The 24,207-nt window shown below is 48.5% G+C and overlaps 2 protein-coding genes across 9 annotated transcripts; both read left to right on the top strand.

The window, feature by feature from the left end:
• Nucleotides 1-444: 444 nt before the first annotated feature.
• Nucleotides 445-13,327, top strand: LOC310821951 (major facilitator superfamily domain-containing protein 12-like). Of its 3 annotated transcripts, none has more exons than XM_083694240.1 (10): nucleotides 445-1,044; nucleotides 2,742-2,952; nucleotides 3,246-3,363; nucleotides 3,712-3,969; nucleotides 6,233-6,325; nucleotides 6,451-6,543; nucleotides 6,864-7,034; nucleotides 7,320-7,414; nucleotides 8,309-8,405; nucleotides 8,580-10,195. In XM_083694240.1, exons 1-10 carry the CDS (start codon nucleotides 777-779, stop codon nucleotides 8,646-8,648), a joined length of 1,473 nt encoding a protein of 490 aa, XP_083550366.1. In that variant the 5' UTR covers nucleotides 445-776; the 3' UTR covers nucleotides 8,649-10,195. The 3 variants fall into 3 exon arrangements, with proteins under 3 accessions (XP_083550366.1, XP_083550365.1, XP_083550364.1); XM_083694238.1 differs by lacking the exons at nucleotides 8,309-8,405; nucleotides 8,580-10,195 and adding exons at nucleotides 10,404-10,534; nucleotides 10,874-13,327 and having other exon boundaries at nucleotides 446-1,044; XM_083694239.1 differs by having other exon boundaries at nucleotides 8,309-10,196.
• Nucleotides 13,328-13,738: 411 nt separating this feature from the next.
• On the top strand, nucleotides 13,739-18,652 carry LOC310821506 (zinc finger protein 414-like). Of its 6 annotated transcripts, none has more exons than XM_083693585.1 (6): nucleotides 13,739-14,365; nucleotides 16,217-16,295; nucleotides 16,416-16,532; nucleotides 16,637-16,742; nucleotides 17,450-17,910; nucleotides 18,132-18,652. In XM_083693585.1, exons 2-6 carry the CDS (start codon nucleotides 16,250-16,252, stop codon nucleotides 18,353-18,355), a joined length of 954 nt encoding a protein of 317 aa, XP_083549711.1. In that variant the 5' UTR covers nucleotides 13,739-14,365; nucleotides 16,217-16,249; the 3' UTR covers nucleotides 18,356-18,652. The 6 variants fall into 6 exon arrangements, with proteins under 6 accessions (XP_083549711.1, XP_083549713.1, XP_083549712.1 ...); XM_083693587.1 differs by having other exon boundaries at nucleotides 13,739-14,014; XM_083693586.1 differs by lacking the exon at nucleotides 13,739-14,365 and adding an exon at nucleotides 14,378-14,516.
• The last annotated feature ends 5,555 nt before the right edge of the window (nucleotides 18,653-24,207 follow it).

Genomic DNA, 24,207 nt, shown 5'->3' on the forward strand with positions numbered 1-24,207 from the left:
CCCTCCTCTCCCTCCTCCCCTTTCTCCACCCCCCTCCTCTCCCTCCTCCCCCCCTCCTCCCCTTTCTCCCCCCCCCCTCCTCCCCTTTCTCCCCCCCCCCTCCTCTCCCTCCTCCCCTTTCTCCCCCCCCCCTCCTCTCCCTCCTCCCCTTTCTCCCCCCCCCTCCTCTCCCTCCTCCCCCCCTCCTCCCCCCCTCCTCCCCTTTCTCCTGTGAAGTTTGTATGTCGAGTGTAAAAAATCATTATTGATTGACACTTTATTGTTGAGGTGATTGAACTCACATGTGAACTTGCATCTCTCTCCTACTTGATTGATGGGTTGTTAAACCGCTTGTTTAGGTTCCGGATGTGTTTTACTGTCGTCAAGGTTAAACCAACATGTTAAATACAAACACGTATTCCTATCAGAAAGTGTGTGTGTGTGTGTGTGTGTGTGTGTGTCTCGTGCTTCCTGTCGCCCTCTTCCAGAAACCATCTGTCCGCACATCACGTGAGTCTCCATACCGAGGCCTGCTATTGGTCCGCTACAGGGATGCTCTTCCGTCTTCCGTCATCATTGTGAGACGCGTTAACCGGTCGTCGGTACGGAGGTCAGCTGACCAGGAAGCTCGTGCCGACATGGACGGTCGTTGTGGACTCGCGCTCTTCGAGGACACGCGTGCGCGTGTTGACCGTCTCCCGTCGACCCTCCGGTAAAACGAGCGTTCCTCTGACGACATACAGGGAGGTGACCGGGGTTGACGAGTCCTCCCTGTCAGGTCGCACCGTCGGTAGAACATGTCGGACCCGCGGGCTCCTCTGCCGGTGCACCGGAGGCTCAGCTACGCCGCCGGACACTTCCTGAACGACCTGTGCGCGTCCATGTGGTTCAGCTACCTGCTGGTCTTCTACCACGCGGTGCTCGGCCTCCCGAACCCGGCCGCCGGGGTGCTGCTGCTGCTGGGCCAGCTGGCGGACGGGATCTGCACGCCGCTCATCGGATACGAGTCGGACCGGACGCGGGGCTGCGGCTCCTACGGGAAACGGAAGACGTGGCACTTAGTCGGTGAGTAACGAGACCGGGCACGTTCTCCGACACCCCGTAGGACAATTGCCATAGTAACAGAGATCAGGACAGTTACTATGACGACCATTCTGAAATACTGACTGAAGCTGAACCACGTCATTGATGACTGGCTGGTCCTAGACGGGCTCTGTAGCTGGGTCAGGGTCAGGTTTAGCCGGGTCAGGGTCAGGGTTGGCTGGGTTAGGGTCAGGTTTAGCCGGGTTAGGGTCAGGGTTGGCCGGGTTAGGGTCAGGGTTAGCTGGGTCAGGGTTAGCTGGGTTAGGGTCAGGGTTGGCTGGGTTAGGGTCAGGGTTGGCCGGGTTAGGGTCAGGGTTAACCGGGGTAGGGTTGGCTGGGTTATGCACTATTGCACTATTATTTGTACACAGAATACAGTATTTGGCTGCTATTTACTGTCTTTACTGACTGTTCTTTTTGCACTGTTTAAATTATTTTTATTAAATGTTTTACTTTTAGTATGTCTTGTCTTATCTGTTGTGCCTGGGCACTTTATCTGTCTCACCGTGGGAGAGTGAGAAACGTCCTCTCGATTCCTTTGTATGTCTTGACGTGAAGAATTGACATTAAAGCCACTTTGACTTTGACTTTGTCAGGGTTGGCTGGGTTAGGGTAGCTGGGTTAGGGTTGGCTGGGTTAGGGTTGGCTGGGTTAGGGTTGGCTGGGTTAGGGTTGGCTGGGTGGCAGGGTTAGGGTTGGCTGGGTTAGGGTGGCAGGGTTAGGGGTGGCTGGGTGGCAGGGTTAGGGTTGGCTGGGTTAGGGTTGGCTGGGTTAGGGGTGGCTGGGTTAGGGTTGGCTGGGTGGCAGGGTTAGGGTTGGCTGGGTTAGGGTGGCAGGGTTAGGGTGGCAGGGTTAGGGTTGGCTGGGTTAGGGGTGGCTGGGTGGCAGGGTTAGGGTTGGCTGGGTTAGGGTTAGGGTTGGCTGGGTTAGGGGTGGCTGGGTTAAGGTGGCTGGGTTAGGGTTGGCTGGGTTAGGGTTGGCTGGGTCAGGTGATCCTCAGTCAGGTGATCCTCAGTCAGGTGATCCTCGAAATGTTGTTATATCTACAAGGGCAGGGGGTGAGGACACACACAGGATGGGGGTTGGTCCATATGTATGTGTACGGTGCAAATCACATGACCTGGCAGTAACCACATGACCTGGTTAAACAGGAACAGATAACAGACTCATTATCATCGTCCGACATAAACAGCGTGTGTGTGTGTGTGTGTGTGTGTGTGTGTGTGTCCCTCTGTCTCTGCTGTGTGTGTGTGTGTGTGTGTGTGTGTGTGTTTGTTTCTCTGTCTCTGCTGTGTGTGTCTGTATGTCTGTGCTCCCTGCCTCTCACTGACTCTGCGACTTCCACCCCCCCACCCTGTCTCACACACACACACACACACACACACACACACACACACACACAATGCAGTGACAGTGTAATTTTAAATGATTGTATTTGATGGTGTACCTGCCTCACAACCGTCTCACAGCCTCTCGCCTCACGCAGCCGACAAGATGGATTGTTTTATTGTTCTATTTTGTAAATTTCTTGTCAATATTTGCTTTTTGTTTTTCATGTCCATGCACCAACCTCACCAAGTCAACTTCCTGTATGTGCAAATATACTCCCAAATAAAAGAATTCTGATTCTCATTCTGGTGTGTGTGTGTGTGTGTGTGTGTGTGTGTGTGTGTGTGTAGGGACGGTGTGTGTACTGGCGTCCTTTGCCTTCGTGTTTAGCCAGTGCCCTGGCTGTGACCAGGCCACGCCCCCCTGGGTCAGCCTGCTGTACTTCCTGCCTCTGGTGGTTGTGTTCCAGGCCGGCTGGGCCGCCACACAGATCGCCCACCTCGCCCTTCTCCCCGAGCTGGTGGCCTGCCCCCACGCCCGCGTAGAGCTCACCGCATACAGGTCTACACACACACACACCCTGACCCTAACCTGACCTTGACCCTGACCCTAACCCTAACTGACCCTAACCCTAACCTGACCCTCTCCCAGGTATGCGTTCACGGTCCTGACCCTGACCTGACCGTTCCCTGACCCTGACCCTCTCCCAGGTATACGTTCACGGTCCTGACCCTAACCTGACCCTGACCCTCTCCTAGGTATGCGTTCACGGTCCTGACCCTAACCTGACCCTGACCCTCTCCCAGGTATGCGTTCACGGTCCTGACCCTAACCTGACCCTGACCCTCTCCCAGGTATGCGTTCACGGTCCTGGCCAACATCACGGTCTACGCTGTCGCCTTCCTGCTGTTCCACTTCCAGGCCGGTCACCAAGACGACGCCCTCGGACCTGCAGACACTCCCCTGTTCAGGGTGTGTGTGTGTGTGTGTGTGTTATGATAGTAGGGTGGGGGTGTGTGTGTGTATTGATAGTAGGGTGTGTGTGTGTGTGTGTGTGTGTGTGTTGATAGTGGTGTATGTGTGTGTTGATAGTAGGGTGTATGTGTGTGTTGATAGTAGGGTGTATGTGTGTGTTGATAGTAGGGTGTGTGTGTTGATAGTAGGGTGTGTGTGTGTTATGATAGTAGGGTGTGTGTGTGTGTTGATAGTAGGGTGTATGTGTGTGTGTGTATGTTGATAGTAGGGTGTGTGTGTTGATAGTAGGGTGTGTGTGTGTGTGTGTGTGTGTGTTATGATAGTTGTGTGTCTTCTTCTCTGTAGACCCTGAGTCTGGTGGTTTTGGGGATTGGATCTCTGTTCTCTCTGCTGTTCCACCTGGGCACCGAGGAGAGGAGAGGGGGAGGAGAGGGGGAGGAGAGGAGAGGAGAGGGGGAGGAGGAGAATGGGGAGGAGGAGGAGGAGAAGGGGGAGGAGGAGGCAGGGGAGTGCCAGCCTCTCCTCCCCCAGCCTCAGAGCTCCTCCCCCCTCCAGTCTCTGCTGAGGTGGCGCTGTTGGCTGAAACAGCCCTCCTTCTACCAGGTAACCATAGTAACCCTCCTTCGACCAGGTAACCATAGTAACCCTCCTTCTACCAGGTAACCATAGTAACCCTCCTTCGACCAGGTAACCATAGTAACCATAGTAGCCAGGTAACAGCATGCTCTTGTCCAACCGCTTCTTAAAAAGCCAAGTCTGTCCCCATCCCTCAGACCCCACAGTTTAAACAAGTCTAGATCCATTTCTAAACTCTTTTATCCAAAGTTTTAGAGAAGGTTGTCTATAATCAACTGACTAGCTATCTGAATAGAAATGATGGATTTGAAAAGTTCCAGTCTGGTTTTGGCCGCTGTCAAAGCACTGAAACTGCTCTACTTAGTCACAAACGACCTGCTTCTAGCAGCTGATTCAGTCAGTGTTCCATTTGAATTCTCCTTGATCGTAGCGCAACCTTTGATCATACAATCGATCATACAATTTTAATAAAGCGCCTTAGATATTGTGTAGGGATTCCAGACACATCTCCTCCTACCTCTCAGACAGACAGGTCTCTGTTGGTCCAGGAGTGCGTCTCTTCCTCAGCCCAAGTGAACGTTGGTGTGCCACAAGGCTCCATTTTAGGTCCAATTTTATTCTCATCATTCATGCTTCCACTAGGCCAGATTATCCGGAAACACAATATTTCCTTTCATTGTTATGCGGACGACACCCAGTTTTATCTTCCCTTTAAACCCCCTGATTCATCCAGTTTAGCTTCTCTTTAAACCCCCTGATTCATCCAGTTTAGCTTCTCTTTAAACCCCCTGATTCATCCAGTTTAGCTTCTCTTTAAACCCCCTGATTCATCCAGTTTAGCTTCTCTTGTGAAGATATTAGATGCTGGATGTCCCAGAACGTTTTACAATTGAATGACAGTAAATCTGATGTAGTCATATTTGGCCCTCCTATCTCCACGGTAGCAACACAGGACAGTCTGTCTGTCTGTCTGCATGTCTCTGTCTCTGTCTCTGCCTGCCTGTCTGCCTGCCTGTCTGTCTGCCTGTCTGTCCGTCTGCCTGTCTGCCTGCCTGCCTGCATGTCTCTCTGTCTCTGCCTGTCTGTCTGTCTGCCTGCCAACGTAAAATCTTCAGCCCAAAACCTAGGGGTGATTTTTTTATGCTGACCTCAATTTCGAGAAACAAATCAAAACAGTTGTACAGTCACGTTTTTATCAGCTGAGAAACATTTCCTAAATACAGCCTTTCTTGTCATTTACTGATCTAGAAAAAGTCATCCATGCTTTCATCTCATCTGTTCTCCCCTCAGTAAAACCTCCCTCTCACAGTTACACAAAGTCCAAAATGCAGCAGCGGCTTTTAACCAGAACTAGGAGAAGAGACCACCTCACCCCAATGCCAGCCTCCCTACACTGGTTACCTGTCTGGGTCTGGGTCTGGGTCTGAGTCTGAGTCTGAGTCTGAGTCTGAGTCTGAGTCTGAGTCTGAGTCTGAGTCTGAGTCTGAGTCTGAGTCTGAGTCTGGCACCAGACTATATTTCTGACCTTTTAATCCCCCTTAGGCCCTTTAGGAGCCCTAGACTCTGGAAGGACCTGCCTGAGGACATTAGGGTTAGGGTTAGGCCCTTTAGGAGCCCTAGACTCTGGAAGGACCTGCCTGAGGACATTAGGGTTAGGGTTAGGCCCTTTAGGAGCCCTAGACTCTGGAAGGACCTGCCTGAGGACATTAGGGTTAGGGTTAGGCCCTTTAGGAGCCCTAGACTCTGGAAGGACCTGCCTGAGGACATTAGGGTTAGGGTTAGGCCCTTTAGGAGCCCTAGACTCTGGAAGGACCTGCCTGAGGACATTAGGGTTAGGGTTAGGCCCTTTAGGAGCCCTAGACTCTGGAAGGACCTGCCTGAGGACATTAGGGTTAGGGTTAGGCCCTTTAGGAGCCCTAGACTCTGGAAGGACCTGCCTGAGGACATTAGGGTTAGGCCCTTTAGGAGCCCTAGACTCTGGAAGGACCTGCCTGAGGACATTAGACGAGGTCACTGTTGTCTTGTGAACCTCATGTTTGTAGATGAGTCTTTAACGGCTCTGATGGTTTTTAATGTGTTTCACTGTTTCTACTTATAGTTGTGGTTTTATCTGCACATTCACTGTTTCAAAAAGGTGCTGTATGAATAAAGTTTATTATTATTATTATTGACAAGCTGGTTGTAACCATAGTAATCTCACATAGCCATCCCTCCAAATAATGTGTGTGTGTGTGTGTGTGTGTGTGTGTGTGTGTGTGTGTGTGTGTGTGTGTGTGTGTGTGTGTTCCAGGTAGCGTTCCTGTACATGTCGACCAGGCTGATAGTGAACCTGTCTCAGACCTACATCTCCATGTACCTCACCAACACACTGATGCTGCCCAAGGTACGACCACAACCCTACAACATGACCACAACATGACCACAACACTAATCCTAACTAACCACCCTCTCTCCCCTCTCTCTCCTCCCCCCCTCTCTCTCCTCCCCCCCTCCCTCTCTCCCTCTCAGAGGTACATAGCAACCATCCCATTGGTGATGTATGTCAGCGGCTTCGCTTTCTCTTTCATCATGAAGCCACTCAGTAAAACCATCAGCAAACCTGTGAGTCACACACACACACGCCACCACACGCACACACACACACACACACAACCACACACGCCACCACACGCACACACACACACAAACACACAACCATAACCACACACACACAACCACACACAACCAAACACACACACACATGCACGCAGACACACACACAACCACGCACGCAGACACACAACCACAAGCGCACACAACCACAAGCGCACACAACCACACACATACAACCACACACACGCAGACACACACACAACCACACACACACACACACACACACTGTGGTACACTAACCCTTTCTGTGTCTGGTCTCTGATTTGTAGATTACCTACTTCCTGGGCCTGGTGCTGATCATGGCCTTCTCCTATTGGACGCTGCTGGACGTACGTCTCGGTCAGCAGGTGTACGTGGCGGCGGTGCTGCTGGGGGCGGGGTCAGCCACCATCCTGGTGATGTCACTGGCCATGACTGCCGACCTCATCTCCGACCAGACGGTTGGTGTTGGACCTGGTTACCATGGTTACACGCCTGTCTGGAGCTGATCTGAAACTTCCAGTTTGGTGAACTAAAGCTCTCCCCTCCCCTCCCCTCTCCTCTCCCCTCCCTCTGCTCTCCCCTCCCCCTCCTCTCTTCCTCCCCTCTCCTCTCCCCTCCCTCTGCTCTCCCCTCCCCCTCCTCTCTTCCTCCCCTCTCCCCTCCCCCTTCTCTCTTCCTCCCCTCTCCTCTCCCCTCCCCCTCCTCTCCCCTCCCCTCCCCCTCCCCTCTCCTCTCCTCTACAGCACAGTGGGGCCTTCGTCTACGGAGCGATGTCTTTCACAGACAAGGTGGCCAACGGTGCTGCAGTCATGATCATCCAGGCGTTCCACCCCTGCCAGTAGGTAACCTTCACTAACCCTAACCCTAACTAACCCTAACCATGCCAGTAGGTAACCCTAACTAACCCTAACCCTGCCAGTAGGTAACCTTCACTAACCCTAACCCTTCCAGTAGGTAACCGTAACTAACCCTAACCATAACTAACCCTAACCCTTCCAGTAGGTAACCCTAACTAACCCTAACCCTAACTAACCCTAACCCTTCCAGTAGGTAACCCTAACTAACCCTAACTCTAACTAACCCTAACCCTGCCAGTAGGTAACCCTAACTAACCCTAACCCTGACCCTAACCTAACCCTGCCAGTAGGTAGCAACTAACCCTGACCCTTCATGTCGATGGTTTGAATATTATTTAATAAAATAAATTAGTTTTAGTTTAAATTAGATAAATTAGGTTTTCTGGACATAACAAAGGGTGTCCCACAAGGATCGATTCTTGGTCCGGTTCTTTTGACTATTTACATCAATATTGGATTATCTGTAAATAATTGTAACCTGCATCTATATGCTGATGACACTGTTGTATGTTACTGCCTCTACGACTGACCAGGCTCTCTCTGAGCTACAGTCTACATTCACTGTCCTGCAGAGAGCATTTGTTGGGCTGAAACTGGTACTTAACACTGGAAAAACTAAATATATTTTATTTTCCAAATTACAGAAAAATGTATCTGAATTATGAATATGTATTTTCGGTCATGCCCAATACCTGGGAATTTGGTTTGACAAAGACTTGATGTTCAGAAAACATAGAGAGGAGCTTGTTAAAAAGCTAAGATTTAAGGTGGGCGTCTTTTCTAGGAATAGATCTTGCCTTTCCCTGAACAGCAGGAAGCAGATTGTACAATCAACCTTCATGCCAGTGCTTGATTATGGTGATGTCATCTACCAGAATGCAGCAGCCACGACTCTTAAACCTGTGGATGCCCTCTACCGTAGTGCCCTTCGCTTTCTCAAGACGCAAGATGGTGCCTCATACGGCTGCCACGGTGTGTTGGTGCGCACTTCTTTGTTTGTTTTTAGTTTTTAATTCCGTTAATTGTGATTCACTAAGTTTATTTTCATGAGGGACGAGATACTTAACATCAGGGACTCAACACCATCTGATTTATATCCCAACTTTCTCACCTCATCTGTGGATTTACTGGACATTCTGGTGAAAGGTGCTCTGGCCCTCGGCCAAGCAGTGCGACGAAGGCGGCGGTGCCACGGCAAACGCGCTGGGGCTTTAGTGCGTTTCAGGGAGACAGGATTACGCTCGCCTCTACCAGGAATACTCCTCTCAAATGTCCGCGCACTGTGCAACAAATCAGCAGGTACGGCTAGGCAAGCTTGTCTCGGAGTCCCGGACCATCAGCACCGGAGCCCCACAAGGCTGTGTGCTCTCTCCTCTACTCTTCTCCCTCTACACCAACAGCTGCACCTCTAGCCACCCTTCTGTCAAACTCCTGAAGTTCGCGGATGACACTACCCTCATTGGATTAATCTCCAACGGTGATGAGGCCGCCTACAGGGAGCAAGTTGACAGCCTGGCTTCCTGGTGCAGCCAGAACTACTTGGAGCTGAACGCCCTAAAAACTGTAGAAATGGTAGTAGACTTCAGAAAAAGCCCAGCCCCAACCGCCCCCCTCATCATGTGTGACTCCCCAGTTAACATTGTGGAGTCATTCAGATTCCTGGGGACAATAATTTCAAAGGACCTCAGGGGGGCGGAGAACATCACCTCCACCATCAAGAAGGCCCAGCAGAGGATGTTTTTCCTGCGGCAGCTGAAGAAATTCAACATGCCGCAGAAAGTGATGGTTGATCTTCTACACGGCCATCATTGAGTCCATCCTCAGCTCACCAATCACCGTCTGGTTCGCTGCCTCCACTGCCAAGGACAAAGGCAGATTGCAGCGAATCATTCGGTCAGCCGAGAATGTCATTGGCTGCAACCTGCCATCTCTCCTGGACCTGTTCCACTCCAGGACCAGTAAGAGAGCAGGAAAGATCATTGCTGATCCTTCCCATCCTGGTCACAACCTCTTCCAGAGACTTCCATCCGGCAAAAGGTTCCGGTCAATCAAGACTAAAACCTTGTGCCACCTGAACAGTTTCTTCCCCATGGCAGTGGGGCTCACAACCAAGCCCCCTGCTTCTCACTGACCCCCCCCCCCCCAGCCTGTCACACAAACAATGCACTGACAGTGTAATTTATAATTATTTAAAATTATTCTGATTTATAGTGTACATGCCCCACAACCATTTCACAGCCTCTAGCCTCATTGCCATTTAGTCTCACACTGCCTACAAGATGTATTCTTCTGCTGCTCTTTTTTGTGAATTTGTAAATTTGTTATTGCTATTTTGTTAATACTTTGCTATTTTGTACATTTCTTGTCAATATTTGCTATTTGTTTTTTATGTCCATGCACCAACCTCACCAAGTCAATTTCCTGTATGTGCAAATATACTTGGCCAAATAAATCAGAATCAGAATTCTTTTATCACAGGTGATAAACTCATCATTGCATCAAAAGGTTGGCTGTAATGTAGATCTCTACATTACTCCCTTTTTGTGTATGAAGCCAGATTGCATAACCTCCCAGGTTACCTAACCTCATTATTGAAGTTCAAGAACATCAGTGACCTGAATGACCTGACTGGTGCACAGAGGTGGTTAACTCTAGAGGTTCCTCGGGTCTCTGTTGAGTAAATCCTCTTTTAGTTGTGGTGCTCCTCACTGCTGGAACTCTACAGAGACAGTTGGATGTTCTGGTGCCGCTCAGGCAGTTTAGGTTGTTGATTGATGGAGGACCTCGTTGGTGAAGGAAGTGAAGGAAGGATTTCTCCTGATATGTTGTGGTTTTATATGAAGTAATGATTTGTTGTTGATGTTGTGTGATTGGAAATTTTTCATTGTTGATGACAGGATGAGGCCTTGGTCTCTAACCTAACCGTAACCCTGTCATAAAGTAAGAAACTCTCTCTCTCTCTCTCTCTAGCACCGAGGTGTGCTGCCCAGCGTGTGTCTGGTATTACCACTATGTCATCGTCATAGTGACAGGGGGCGTGGCCTGTGGTGCTGCACTGGGGCTCTGCACCATCCTCATCTGGCCAATCAGGATCGTCCGTCGTGAGTCACAATCATTTTCTAAACAAATCAGCTTCAAATGGCCAATCGAATCAGTCTGATACATGGAACCTGACCCTAAACCTAGCCCTGACCCTAGCCTTGACCCTGACCCTAGCCCTGACCCTAAGGGTCAGTTCAATCACACAAACCAGGAAGAAGGATATTGGCTGAATTTGAAGATGTTTTACTTTGATGAATGAAATCTTTCAGCCTATCAGCCTCAATCTGTGTTGATCAATCTAACCGAATCTCCACATTTGATGGTTGTATTGTCTCATTACTTACAATTCTCTCTGCCTGCCTGCCTGCCTGTTCGTCTGTCTGTCTGTCTGTTTGTAGGTGTAGCATCTGTCTCAGGGGTGATGGAGGCTGATGGTCAGGAGGATGGCTCTGGCCAGGCGGGGGTTAACTGAAGCTGGAGGACAGACAGACCCATGGGACCAGCTCAGGGTGGGGTTCACTAACTAACTAACTAGCTAATTAACTAACAAGCAAGCTAATTAACTAACTAACTGACTAGCTAATTAACTATCTAGCAAGCTAGCTAACTAACTAACTAATTAACTAACAAACTAACTAACTAACTATCTAGCAATCAAGCTAGCTAAGTAACTAACTAACTAATTAACTAACTAACTAACTAGCTAACTGGACAAGACAAGCATCTCTCCTGGTTGGATGAGCAGACTCTCTCGTCTAGAAGACCCACACTTCCAGACCAGTAAAGGCTAGGTCCAAACTGGTCTTGGTCTTCCTCAACAAGGTGGACACTCACAACATACTCCATGTAAAGACAATAACCCTAACCCTAGGGCTAACGCTAACCCCAGGACTAACCCTAACCCTAGGGCTAACGCTAACCCCGGGACTAACCCTAACCATTTACATTACATTTTAGACATTTAGCAGATGCATTTATCCAAAGCAACTTACAACAAATACATTTGTCTAAAGTAAGTGAATCATCTATCCATCAGTCATCATAAGAAAAAGTAATCTATGCTGGACCAGGGTCAGGGGGTTAGGAGTTAGAGTTAGTGGTTAGGGTTAGGGGTTAGTGCCATAGGCAGTCACAATGTTAGAAGAAGGAAGAATTACTTTTTTTTTTTTTAGGGGGTTAGGGTTAGTACAAGGGGGTAGTGGGGATGAAGAGGTCTTTAGGAGGGACAGTCAAGATGTAGCCTGAAGAGATGGGTCTTCAATCTACGGTGAAAGATTGGTAGTGACTGTCATGACAGCAGTGGGAAGCGCCTCCCACCAGCGGGGCGCCAAAACAGTGAAAAGCTGTGACCGAGTAGTGCAGCTGCTGCATCCATGTAGAGGCGAAGGTGCCAGACGGCCAGCCGAGGTGGAAGAGCGGAGTGATCGGGCCAGGGGGGGTTTGGGGGCTGACCATTCGTTGCAAGTAGGGAGGGGCTGTTCCCTTTGCTGCTCGGTAGGTGAGCAACAGGGTCTTGAATCTGATGTGAGCTGCTACCAGGAGCCAGTGAAGGGCACGGAGGAGGGGAGTGACATGGGAGAATTTGGGGAGATTGAACACCAGACAGGCGGCAGCGTTCTTGATGAGCTGCAGAGGCCTGATGGCAGAGGCGGGGAGACCGGCCAAGAGTGCGTTGCTGTAGTCAAGGCGAAGTGTTTGGACCAAAAGTTGTGCTGCTTCTCTGGTGAGGAATGGACATATCCTTCTGATGTTGGAGAGGAAGAATCGACAGGAGCGTGCTGTCGTTGTGATGTTCGCCACACAGGATAAGTGGTTGTCAAGGATCACCCCAAGGTTCTTGGCTGTCTGGGAGGAGGTTACAGTAGAGTTCTCTACTGTGATGGAGAAGTCTTGGAGAGGGCAGGCCTTCCCTGGGAGGAAGAGCAGCTCAGTCTTGTTAAGGTTGAGCTTGAGGTGGTGGGCTGACATCCAAGCAGAAATGTCTGCAAGACATGCAGAGACACGTGTTGCCACATGTGAGTCAGAGGGGGGGAAAGAGAGAAAGAGTTGAGTGTCATCTGCGTAGGTGTGGTAGGAGAAACCATGTGAGGAAATTATCAAGCCAAGAGATTTGGTATAGAGAGAGAACAGTAAGGGCCCTAGGACAGAGCCCTGGGGGACCTCAGTGGAGAGGGCAGCTGGTAAGAGCCCTAGGACCCTTGGACCAACCCTAACCCTAGGGCTAACGCTAACTCATCATGATTTAGCCTCTTTATCACTACGCACAATACACATCCAGATGGACCAGCCTGAGAGAACCCATGTTGTACTATACTCATATTGTACTATACTCATATTGTACTATTCTAACCCTAACCCTATACTCATCATACTAACAATACCCACCATACTCACTGTATTAATGATGCTAATGATGCTCATTCTGTTTACTAGACTCACTTACATGTCACATCTAATGTGGAACCCGAATGCAGACAGAAATCTACAGATTGACTCTGTACTGATGAACATGAATGTTAGAATAGTATTGATGTGTTATAACTGTTGATTATAACAGTGTCGATGTGATTGCAGTGATCTACATACCATTTATCTAATTAGCTTGATCTCTTATTGGAATGACAAATGAGGGATTTGGGGACATTCGACTACAATTTAAGCAAGATGCTAAAAGGGATCTTCTGCCAAAGGGGAATAACTGTGTAGAATACGATTACTCAGGCCAACTAGAGCCTTCTGGGAAAGTTTTTTGATTTGAAAATGTTTTGATATATTTTTGTATCTCGCTGTTTGATGTTTTGCAAGATCTTGTGTATGATATGGCAATAAAAAGGGAAACATATTGAACCATGTTTAATATGGTAATACTGTGTACTGTTCCTGCTGCTGAGGAGACACTGGAGGCCTGTTTGTGTTTGAGGAGAGCTGTTGAGAATCAGGGTTCATGACTGGGTTCACATCAGAGCTTGAGGTACTTCTATCCTAACCCCAACCCTAACCCTGTATCTATGACAACGGCTCTACGGTACTGTGTCTGACTATCACCATGGTGACTGAGGTACTGTATCTGACGGCTCTGAAAGTAGCATCATAATAACCTAGAACATTTTCCAGAACTGCCTCGATATGAATCCAAGAATTAGAGAAGAAAAAACAACAAGTTGCTCGTCAGTTTTATGGTTTTGTTTACGACTGTCGATCGGACAAAGACTGACAACATCCGGTCATGGAAAATAAAACTGACTTCCTGAACGTGGCGAGCAGGAAGCATCACTTAGGAGGCTAGCAGGCTAGGAGGCTAACAGGCTAGGAGGCTAACAGGCTAGGAGGCTAACAGGCTAGGAGGTTAACAGGCTAGGAGGCTAACAGGCTAGGAGGCTAACAGGCTAGGAGGTTAACAGGCTAGGAGGCTAACAGGCTAGGAGGTTAACAGGCTAGCAGGCTAGCAGGCTAGGATACACGGTGAACTACGAGCTGTCGATGAAAGAGTGACGGACCGGACCGTCGCTGTAGTGAGTCTGGACCGGACCGTCGTTGTAGTGAGTCTGAACCGGACCGTCGCTGTAGTGAGTCTGGACCGGACCGTCGTTGTAGTGAGTCTGAACCGGACCGTCGCTGTAGTGAGTCTGGACCGGACCGTCGCTGTAGTGAGTCTGGACCGGACCGTCGCTGTAGTGAGTCTGAACCGGACCGTCGCTGTAGTGAGTCTGAACCGGACCGTCGTTGTAGTGAGTCTGGACCGGACCGTCGCTGTAGTGAGTCTGGACCGGACCGTCGCTGTAGTGAGTCTGAACCGGACCGTCGCTGTAGTGAGTCTGAACCGGACCGTCGCTGTAGTGAGTCTGGACCGGACCGTCGCTGTAGTGAGTCTGGACCGGACCGTCGCTGTAGTGAGTCTGGACCGGACCGTGACCGTTTGTCTGCTGTGCTCATGTTGATACGTAGCTAGCTAGAGTTAGCAGAGTTAGCAGAGTTAGCAGAGTTAGCAGCTCCCGTCCGTCCGTTTCCCGTTGACAGCTGGTGACCGGTAACGTTAGTAGGGTTAGTTAATAGTGGTTGACCGGTAACGTTAGTAGGGTTAGTTAATAGTGGTTGACCGGTAACGTTAGTAGGGTTAGTTAGTAGTGGTTGACCGGTAACGTTAGTAGGGTTAGTTAATAGTGGTTGACCGGTAACGTTAGTAAGGTTAGTTAATAGTGGTTGACCGGTAACGTTAGTAAGGTTAGTTAATAGTGGTTGACCGGTAACGTTAGTAAGGTTAGTTAATAGTGGTTGACCGGTAACGTTAGTAAGGTTAGTTAGTAGTGGTTGACCGGTAACGTTAGTAAGGTTAGTTAATAGTGGTTGACCGGTAACGTTAGTAAGGTTAGTTAATAGTGGTTGACCGGTAACGTTAGTAAGGTTAGTTAATAGTGGTTGACCGGTAACGTTAGTAAGGTTAGTTAATAGTGGTTGACCGGTAACGTTAGTAAGGTTAGTTAGTAGTGGTTGACCGGTAACGTTAGTAGGGTTAGTTAGTAGTGGTTGACCGGTAACGTTAGTAAGGTTAGTTAGTAGTGGTTGACCGGTAACGTTAGTAGGGTTAGTTAGTAGTGGTTGACCGGTAACGTTAGTAGGGTTAGTTAGTAGTGGTTGACCGGTAACGTTAGTAGGGTTAGTTAGTAGTGGTTGACCGGTGACGTTAGTAGGGTTAGTTAATAGTGGTTGACCGGTAACGTTAGTAGGGTTAGTTAATAGTGGTTGACCGGTAACGTTAGTAAGGTTAGTTAATAGTGGTTGACCGGTAACGTTAGTAGGGTTAGTTAGTAGTGGTTGACCGGTGACGTTAGTAGGGTTAGTTAGTAGTGGTTGACCGGTAACGTTAGTAGGGTTAGTTAGTAGTGGTTGACCGGTAACGTTAGTAGGGTTAGTTAGTAGTGGTTGACCGGTGACGTTAGTAGGGTTAGTTAATAGTGGTTGACCGGTGACGTTAGTAGGGTTAGTTAATAGTGGTTGACCGGTAACGTTAGTAAGGTTAGTTAATAGTGGTTGACCGGTGACGTTAGTAAGGTTAGTTAATTGTGGTTGACCGGTAACGTTAGTAAGGTTAGTTAATAGTGGTTGACCGGTGACGTTAGTAAGGTTAGTTAATAGTGGTTGACCGGTAACGTTAGTAAGGTTAGTTAATAGTGGTTGACCGGTAACGTTAGTAAGGTTAGTTAATTGTGGTTGACCGGTAACGTTAGTAAGGTTAGTTAATAGTGGTTGACCGGTGACGTTAGTAGGGTTAGTTAATAGTGGTTGACCGGTAACGTTAGTAAGGTTAGTTAATAGTGGTTGACCGGTGACGTTAGTAAGGTTAGTTAATAGTGGTTGACCGGTGACGTTAGTAAGGTTAGTTAATAGTGGTTGACCGGTAACGTTAGTAAGGTTAGTTAATTGTGGTTGACCGGTAACGTTAGTAGGGTTAGTTAATAGTGGTTGACCGGTAACGTTAGATTAGATTAGATTCAACTTTATTGTCATTGTGCAGAATAAGTACAGAGACAACGAAATGCAGTTAGCGTCTAACCAGAAGTGCAAAAAAAGCAGAAAAGTGCAGTGTGAACAATATATACAGGTAGTGCAGTATAAGTACTGCAGTATATGTATTAACAGTAACATAATAAGCAGAATAGATATGAAATGCAGTTAGTAGGGTTAGTTAATAGTGGTTGACCGGTAACGTTAGCAGCTAACCAGTCGGTATGTGTGTGTTTCAGATCCCGACCCGTCCGAAACGAACGGGACCGACCATGGCCGCAGGGGGAACACTGCCGCCTCCTCTCAACACGAATGAAGGTTCATTGATAACGTTTAAAGTATTTGTTTCATCTAATAACTGGTCTATCTATCTATCTATCTATCTATCTATCTATCTCTACCAGTAGATGTCAGTGGTGTGTTCTGTCTCTCTACCAGGAGGTGTCAGTAGTGTGTTACCCTGTCCTTTGTACGGCTGCATGCGTGTGTTCAACCACATGGAACCTCTCAGCAGCCACATCAAACACCACCTCATCCCTACACACTCTCTACCAGGTGGGTCTCTACCTCTCTACCTCTACCTCAATCTCTCTCTACCTCTACCTCTCTACCTCTCTCTCTGTCTCTGTCCTCTCTCATCCTGTTCTCTCTCTTCTCAGGGAAGGTATTTCTCTGCTCCACGATTGGCTGCAACTGCTCTTTTCCCAGCATGCAACATCTGATGGAGCACATGAGACATCACCACAAACCCAACAACTACTTCCTGTGAGTGTGAGTGTGAGTGTGTGTGTGTGTGTGTGTGTGTGTGTGAGATGGCGCAGAGTATGGCTGCCGTGCTTCGGGCTCCTGAACGACAATGCAGCTTTTTGCTTATTTTATTTTTATTTTGTGTTATTTTACCTTCTAAAGTAGCCTGCTACCTTAGATATGACAGACGCACTACTGCACGAGAGAGAACTGATGATCACGTACCCGTACCCGTACCCTAACCCTAACCCAGGGCCAAAACTCAGAGGCTCTCCAACAGCTACTTCCCCCAGGCCATCAGGCTCATGAACAAGCCTACCCCAAACCCATGACTTTACCCCCCAGCACTCCCACAGAATGGACTCTACCAGCACACAGTCACATTAAACAACCACCTCTTACACCAACGGCACAGTGAATAATAATAACATTCCACTGACCCACTTTACTTTTTTTTTATTTTATTTTTTTTACTATTTGTACTGCAATTGTGTCATGTCTATTGTCTTATGTGTCTCCAACAACCGTCACTGTCAACCGTCTCACTTGTCCTGTACTTATGTCACTTATTGTCTTGTCCTTATCTCATTGCACTACTGCATATTTGTATTATTTGTATTGGATGCTGCATTGTTATGGAACCGAGCCCAAGAATTTTACTCCCTGCACTTGTGTATAAGATGTAACAATAAACTTGAAACTTGATGCTTGTTCTGCCTCTGCAGTTGTGAGAGCTGTCGGGCTAAGCTGCGTTCGTACCGGGCGCTCCTGAAACACCTCCACACCTGCGCTAAGATGGCCCGCAACAATGCTGCCAAGGCTGGCGACCCCGACCCCGACCCCTCTACGTCTGACCAGGAGACCCCACAGCAGGAGCCCATGGAGTCTGACCCCCCCTCCGCCCCCCTCTCTCCCCCCTTCCTCTACCCACAACCACCTCCAGACCCTTCCTCTTCCCTGGGGCCCTCCTCTTCCCGGGGGCCTTCAAGGGTGTCTCTCCCAGATGGGGCCCAGGCTGAGGCCTCCTACAGCCCCTCCTCCCCCCCTCCTCCCCCCCTGCAGCCAGACATCCCTCCTCCTCCTGAACCCCAATCCCCCCCATCCCCCCCACCCCCCCAGCCCCAGCTCCACCCCCCCAGCCCCAGCTCCACCCCCCCCAGCCCCGCTGTCTGGAAGAAGAACCAAGGTGAGCCACCAGCAGGGGAGATGTTAGTACAGGGGTAGGTGTTAGTACAGGGAGGTAGGTGTTAGTACAGGGGTGGAGGTGTTAGTACAGGGGTGGAGGTGTTAGTACAGGGGTGATTGGGTTAGGGTTCAGGACTAGGGTTAGGGTTAGGCTTAATGTTTGGGGTTGTAGTGTAGTAGTGTGTTCTACTCAGGGCTGTAGAGTGTGTGTGTGTGTGTCAGGCCAGTCCTACAACAGACGTATTCTCTGGGAGCACACCAGGGGGCGCTATCGCTGTCTGCAGTGTGGTCAGGCCACACCCACTCGCAAGGATATGACCAATCACATCCGGGGACAGCACAAGCCCCTCCCCACCAAGCCCAGTGATGTCATAGGTAACCTTGACTACAGCCAAATTCTCAAAGTCTCTCCTCTCCTCATGTGTCATTGGTCTTGTGTGTTGTAAGGAGTTAATCTGATTGGTCTGTGTTGTAGATGGACAGACGGACCCTCCCCCCTCTACACTCAACTCTGACTGCTTCTGATTGGCCCAATACCTGATGATCCAATGGGAGTGGAGGAGTGAAAGTAAACAAATGACAACAATCACAGTCTTGTTAGTGGATTAGTTTTGTTATTCAGGAATAAATGAACTAAAATGTCGACTAATTCATATTAGTTTGAATAAAATTCAATAGTTTGAATCAAAGTCCTCTATTTCATTATGAAGTGAAATTCATTGAAATGACGATAAATAAACAAGTCCAACTTTGTGACGTCTGTGATGAGTGACGTAGTCCTTCTGAAGGTTTTTTCAGCTTCTGGGCATTCTGGTAAGAAACGTGTTTACCCAGAGTTCCCTCTCTTAACACCGGCCCAGTCCCAACATGAAACCGCTAACCGGCCCAGTCCCAACATTAAATCCCTAGCTGGCCCAGTCCACATATAACCAATAACCCCTTGCAGGCCCAGTCCCAACATGAAACCAATAACCCCTAGCCGGCCCGGTACCAACATGAAACCTACACACACACTCACACACACACACCTACATGTGTGTGTGTATGTGTTTGTTCACTTCTAGACTGCAGCTGGGACCTCTTCCCAGCTCATTTACAGTAACAATGGCCAGGTAGAATAAGGCTATCTACAGTAATAATGAAGTCATCCCTTAGGTAGAGAAGTGTATCTTTATAAATAGATCTTTATTCCACATGAAGCCTAACCTTAACAGCTGTATTATATTGACAACACATAAACCAGACTCATTCCTAAGAAGTGGAGTGATTGCTTGAGTGAGATCTCTATCAAATATTCCAAAGGCTGTACTGTTGTTGAGTGTGGATGACAAACCGCACCCTAAACTTAACCATGGTCTTGGCCACCCCTTATCCTCTCTCCTGACTGACAGCCCTCATCAGTGGCAGCCTCTCGGCCATCCTGTCGTGCACACACGCACACATCTGTTTTCTTTTGTATTTCATAAACCTGGTGATTCTGTGGCTTCGGGGTCAAGCACCTTGAGTTGTCATTCAGAGGTTGTATGTTCAATGGACATTTGTCATTTCACTCCTGTTCTTAGGGTTAGGGTTAGGGTTAGCCCTAACCCTAACCCTTACACCCTGTTGGTCTCACTCGTCTCCTCTCTAGTCAACCCACTGTTGTGGAAATGCTACTAACTAATCAACTAAACATACACGTTTGTTGCTAGGCTCACAAGAATGAACCACTCAGGGTACATGATGTGATGAAACAACTAACCCTGACCCTAACGTTAGCAGTAGCTAACCCTAACCCTAACCCTAACCCTAACCCACTCAGGGTACATGATGTGATGAAACAACTAACCCTGACCCTAACGTTAGCAGTAGCTAACCCTAACCCTAACCCTAACCCACTCAGGGTACATGATGTGATGAAACAACTAACCCTGACCCTAACGTTAGCAGTAGCTAACCCTAACCCTAACCCTAACCCTAACCCACTCAGGGTACATGATGTGATGAAACAACTAACCCTGACCCTAACGTTAGCAGTAGCTAACCCTAACCCTAACCCTAACCCTAACCCACTCAGGGTACATGATGTGATGAAACAACTAACCCTGACCCTAACGTTAGCAGTAGCTAACCCTAACCCTAACCCTAACCCTAACCCTATGATGTGATGAAACAAAGCTTCCTCCGTTTATTAAGAGCTCTTAGAGAAGTGAGATACAAAGCATAATTATACCTCAGCTCTGAGGAGTTATTTCATAATTATACCTCAGCTCTGAGGAGTTATTTCATAATTATACCTCAGCTCTGAGGAGTTATTTCATAATTATACCTCAGCTCTGAGGAGTTATTTCCCCATCTTGTCTTTTACTAATACAACAATAAGAAAGAAAAGATGTTATCAACACAAACACATTTACATCTATGAAATGGAAACTGTTCAAATCGATGTCCTGGCTAGATCCAGGGTGGAGTGGGGTTGTCCTGGCTAGATCCAGGGTGGAGTGGGGTTGTCCTAGCTGGGTCCAGGGTCGGGTGGGGTTGTCCTGGCTAGATCCAGGGTGGAGTGGGGTTGTCCTGGCTAGATCCAGGGTCGGGTGGGGTTGTCCTGGCTAGATCCAGGGTGGAGTGGGGTTGTCCTGGCTGGGTCCAGGGTCGGGTGGGGTTGTCCTGGCTAGATCCAGGGTGGAGTGGGGTTGTCCTGGCTAGATCCAGGGTCAGGTGGGGTTTTCCTGGCTAGATCCAGGGTCGGGTGGGGTTGTCCTGGCTAGATCCAGGGTGGGGTGGGGTTGTCCTGGCTGGGTCCAGGGTAGGGTGGGGTTGGGTTGTCCTGGCTAGATCCAGGGTAGGGTGGGGTGGGGTGGAGTGGGGTTGTCCTGGCTAGATCCAGGGTCGGGTGGGGTTGTCCTGGCTAGATCCAGGGTGGAGTGGGGCTGTCCTGGCTAGATCCAGGGTGGAGTGGGGTTGTCCTGGCTAGATCCAGGGTAGGGTGGGGTTGTCTTGGCTAGATCCAGGGTCAGGTGGGGTTGTCCTGGCTAGATCCAGGGTGGAGTGGGGTTGTCCTGGCTAGATCCAGCTCATCTGCCACAGAAATAAACAGGAACAATGCCAACTCAGCATCAGGAACATAGGAAACACTGGGTAGATCACATTGACACAGTTCATGTAGAAAACCTTGTGTATCAAAGTTTCTTTTTGAAATCATACTGGGATTAGACATCTCTGCCACACTGGGTGATCGATGAATATGTATTTCTGGTGTCCATTTGTCAAGGAAATGGGTCAGATATGGGTAGATTTCCCAGGGTTTTTCAAATTAGGCCGTGTGGGTTTGGATTTTAGGGTTAGGGTGAGGATTAGGGTGAGGATAGACCCCATCACTGTCAAACTGGTGGCATTTCTGAGACAGACACACTTATTACAGGGCATTCAAATTGCTTGGGTACAATAGTGGAATTCAATCCAGACAAAGACAGCAAACGCCGCCACCTCTTCTCACCCCATCAGATGTGAAGACATTGTAGCATCAAGCGTCCGACACTGGTTTTGTTGGCCTCGTCAGTTCAACAGCTTCTCTAAATGCAGCGCCTTGCAATCAGCTCCAGCTGTGTTAGTCAACCACTTCATTATCAGCCAATCAGCTGGTTTCAGGATGACACTGATCATCTGTGCTGGTTATGGAGCTGGTGCTGTGTGGAGAGGGTCTGACTGGGCGCGTTACTGGGAGGGAGAGTGGAGTGGGGAAGGGGCTGCTATAGGAGTGACATATAAAGGAATCAGCAGGAGAGGGAGGGACTGTGTGATGGGAGCCAATGACAAGTCCTGGTCTCTGTGGTGACAGTTACTCTGCCTGGCACAATAGTAAGAAAAGTCAACTACCTGTCCCCTCCTCTGCCTCCCACAGAGTAGGAGTGGATCTGGACTGGCTGGCCGGCACTCTGTCCTTCTACAGCGTCTCCTCTGACACACGGACCCTCCTGCACACATTCCACTCCACATTCACTGAGCCCCTCTCCACAGGGTTTGGGGTTGGGGAGTCTCACTCCTCAGTGAGAGATGTGGATCTCAAAAGATCAAAAGAAACTTCTAAAGAATAGTGAGCCATGAAATGGTTTCACATGTTATTTCAGAACTATAAAACAATGATAGAAAATAAATCATGTCAAAGATCATGTAAACACATCACAATCATGTCATCATGGACCAGAATCTAAGAGGAATGTTTCCAACATCTTCTGACTGTTAGCCCACCACCAAACCAGAAGTGGTGATACACTAGAAAATTAAAAAATGGATGTATTTACATCATGAGGAGTGCGTGTCAAAACTTTTTCTTCTTTTAATTCAGTCGAGTATTGAACAAAGCCCTGGTAGAAGGCCGTGGTGATGGCGCCCTCCCGTGTTTACATCTGGTATTGCAATGCATTTCAGCTGAATGTGACGCATGCGCAGTAATTTCAAGTATTATCGTCTTTGAGTCGGTTTGTTTCAGCAGCGTAAAAACAAACAAACAAACGATTTAACATTTTCAAATGTATTTATTTGAGACTGTTGGAGTTAGGAATGTATTTATTTGAGACTGTTGGAGTTAGGAATGTATTTATTTGAGACTGTTCGGTGACAACATCTTTGACAACATGGTAAGTTTGCGTCTTTCGTTTCTTGTTTGTATCCATAAGGAAAAGAACTTGAGTGTAATAGAACGTTAGTAGCAGTAGCTAACCCTGACCCTAACGTTAGTAGTAGCTAACCCTGACCCTAACGTTAGCAGTAGCTAACCCTGACCCTAACGTTAGTAGCAGTAGCTAACCCTAACCCTAACGTTAGTAGCAGTAGCTAACCCTGACCCTAACGTTAGTAGCAGTAGCTAACCCTGACCCTAACGTTAGCAGTAGCTAACCCTGACCCTAACGTTAGTAGCAGTAGCTAACCCTGACCCTAACGTTAGCAGTAGCTAACCCTGACCCTAACGTTAGTAGCAGTAGCTAACCCTGACCCTAACGTTAGTAGCAGTAGCTAACCCTAACCCTAACGTTAGCAGTAGCTAACCCTGACCCTAACGTTAGTAGCAGTAGCTAACCCTAACCCTAACGTTAGCAGTAGCTAACCCTGACCCTAACGTTAGTAGCAGTAGCTAACCCTGACCCTAACGTTAGTAGCAGTAGCTAACCCTGACCCTAACGTTAGCAGTAGCTGACCCTAACGTTAGCAGTAGCTAACCCTAACCCTAACGTTAGCAGTAGCTAACCCTGACCCTAACGTTAGTAGCAGTAGCTAACCCTGACCCTAACGTTAGCAGTAGCTAACCCTAACGTTAGCAGTAGCTAACCCTGACCCTAACGTTAGCAGTAGCTGACCCTAACGTTAGCAGTAGCTAACCCTAACCCTAACGTTAGTAGCAGTAGCTAACCCTGACCCTAACGTTAGCAGTAGCTAACCCTGACCCTAACGTTAGCAGTAGCTAACCCTAACGTTAGCAGTAGCTAACCCTGACCCTAACGTTAGCAGTAGCTAACCCTGACCCTAACGTTAGCAGTAGCTAACCCTAACGTTAGCAGTAGCTAACCCAGACCCTAACGTTAGCAGTAGCTAACCCTGACCCTAACGTTAGCAGTAGCTAACCCTGACCCTAACGTTAGCAGTAGCTAACCCTAACGTTAGCAGTAGCTAACCCTGACCCTAACGTTAGCAGTAGCTAACCCTGACCCTAACGTTAGCAGTAGCTAACCCTGACCCTAACGTTAGCAGTAGCTAACCCTGACCCTAACGTTAGCAGTAGCTAACCCTAAGCGTAACCCTTTTAATTCAGTCGAGTATTGAACAAAGCCCTGGTAGCAGGCCGTGGTGATGGCGCCCTCCCGTGGTTACCAACTGCTATTGCAGTGCATTTCAGCTGAATGTGACGCATGCGCACTAAGGGTTAGGGTTAGGGGTTAGGTGGTTAGGGTCAGGGTTAGGTGGTTAGGGTTAGGGTTTAGGTTAGGGGGTTAGGGTTAGGGTTGGGTTAGGGGGTTAGGGTTAGGGTTGGGTTAGGGGGGTTAGGGTTAGGGAAGTTTATAGCTAGATTTACAATGACTGCTTCGTCTGTATTGCACTGGCCTATAGTATACCCTCCCTTCTATTACAATAAATCAAGGAGAATGTATACATTGTGTTTGTCCTTTTCTTTGTGTATGAACACCCACACACACACACACACACACACACACACACACACACACACACACACACACATATACACACGTGATAATGAAAAGGAGAAAGAGTAATCTCTTTCTCTATATAGTATAATAAATCATCACATACATTCTGATATAAAAAG

This window comes from Argentina silus, assembly GCF_951799395.1.
Source record: "Argentina silus genome assembly, chromosome: 22".
NCBI lineage: Eukaryota > Metazoa > Chordata > Actinopteri > Argentiniformes > Argentinidae > Argentina > Argentina silus.

What these genes read in the sequence shown, in the direction of transcription:
- LOC310821951 (XM_083694238.1), top strand. Translation starts at nt 777, where the DNA reads ATGTCGGACCCGCGGGCTCCTCTGCCGGTGCACCGGAGGCTCAGCTAC. An exon ending in GTAGAGCTCACCGCATACAG is followed by an intron (nt 2,953 to 3,245) that starts GTCTACACACAC and finishes ACCCTCTCCCAG; the next exon opens with GTATGCGTTCACGGTCCTGG. An exon ending in GTAAAACCATCAGCAAACCT is followed by an intron (nt 6,544 to 6,863) that starts GTGAGTCACACA and finishes TCTGATTTGTAG; the next exon opens with ATTACCTACTTCCTGGGCCT.
- LOC310821506 (XM_083693583.1), top strand. Translation starts at nt 16,202, where the DNA reads ATGTGTGTGTTTCAGATCCCGACCCGTCCGAAACGAACGGGACCGACC. An exon ending in TCCTCTCAACACGAATGAAG is followed by an intron (nt 16,296 to 16,415) that starts GTTCATTGATAA and finishes TCTCTCTACCAG; the next exon opens with GAGGTGTCAGTAGTGTGTTA. An exon ending in AAACCCAACAACTACTTCCT is followed by an intron (nt 16,743 to 17,449) that starts GTGAGTGTGAGT and finishes CTGCCTCTGCAG; the next exon opens with TTGTGAGAGCTGTCGGGCTA.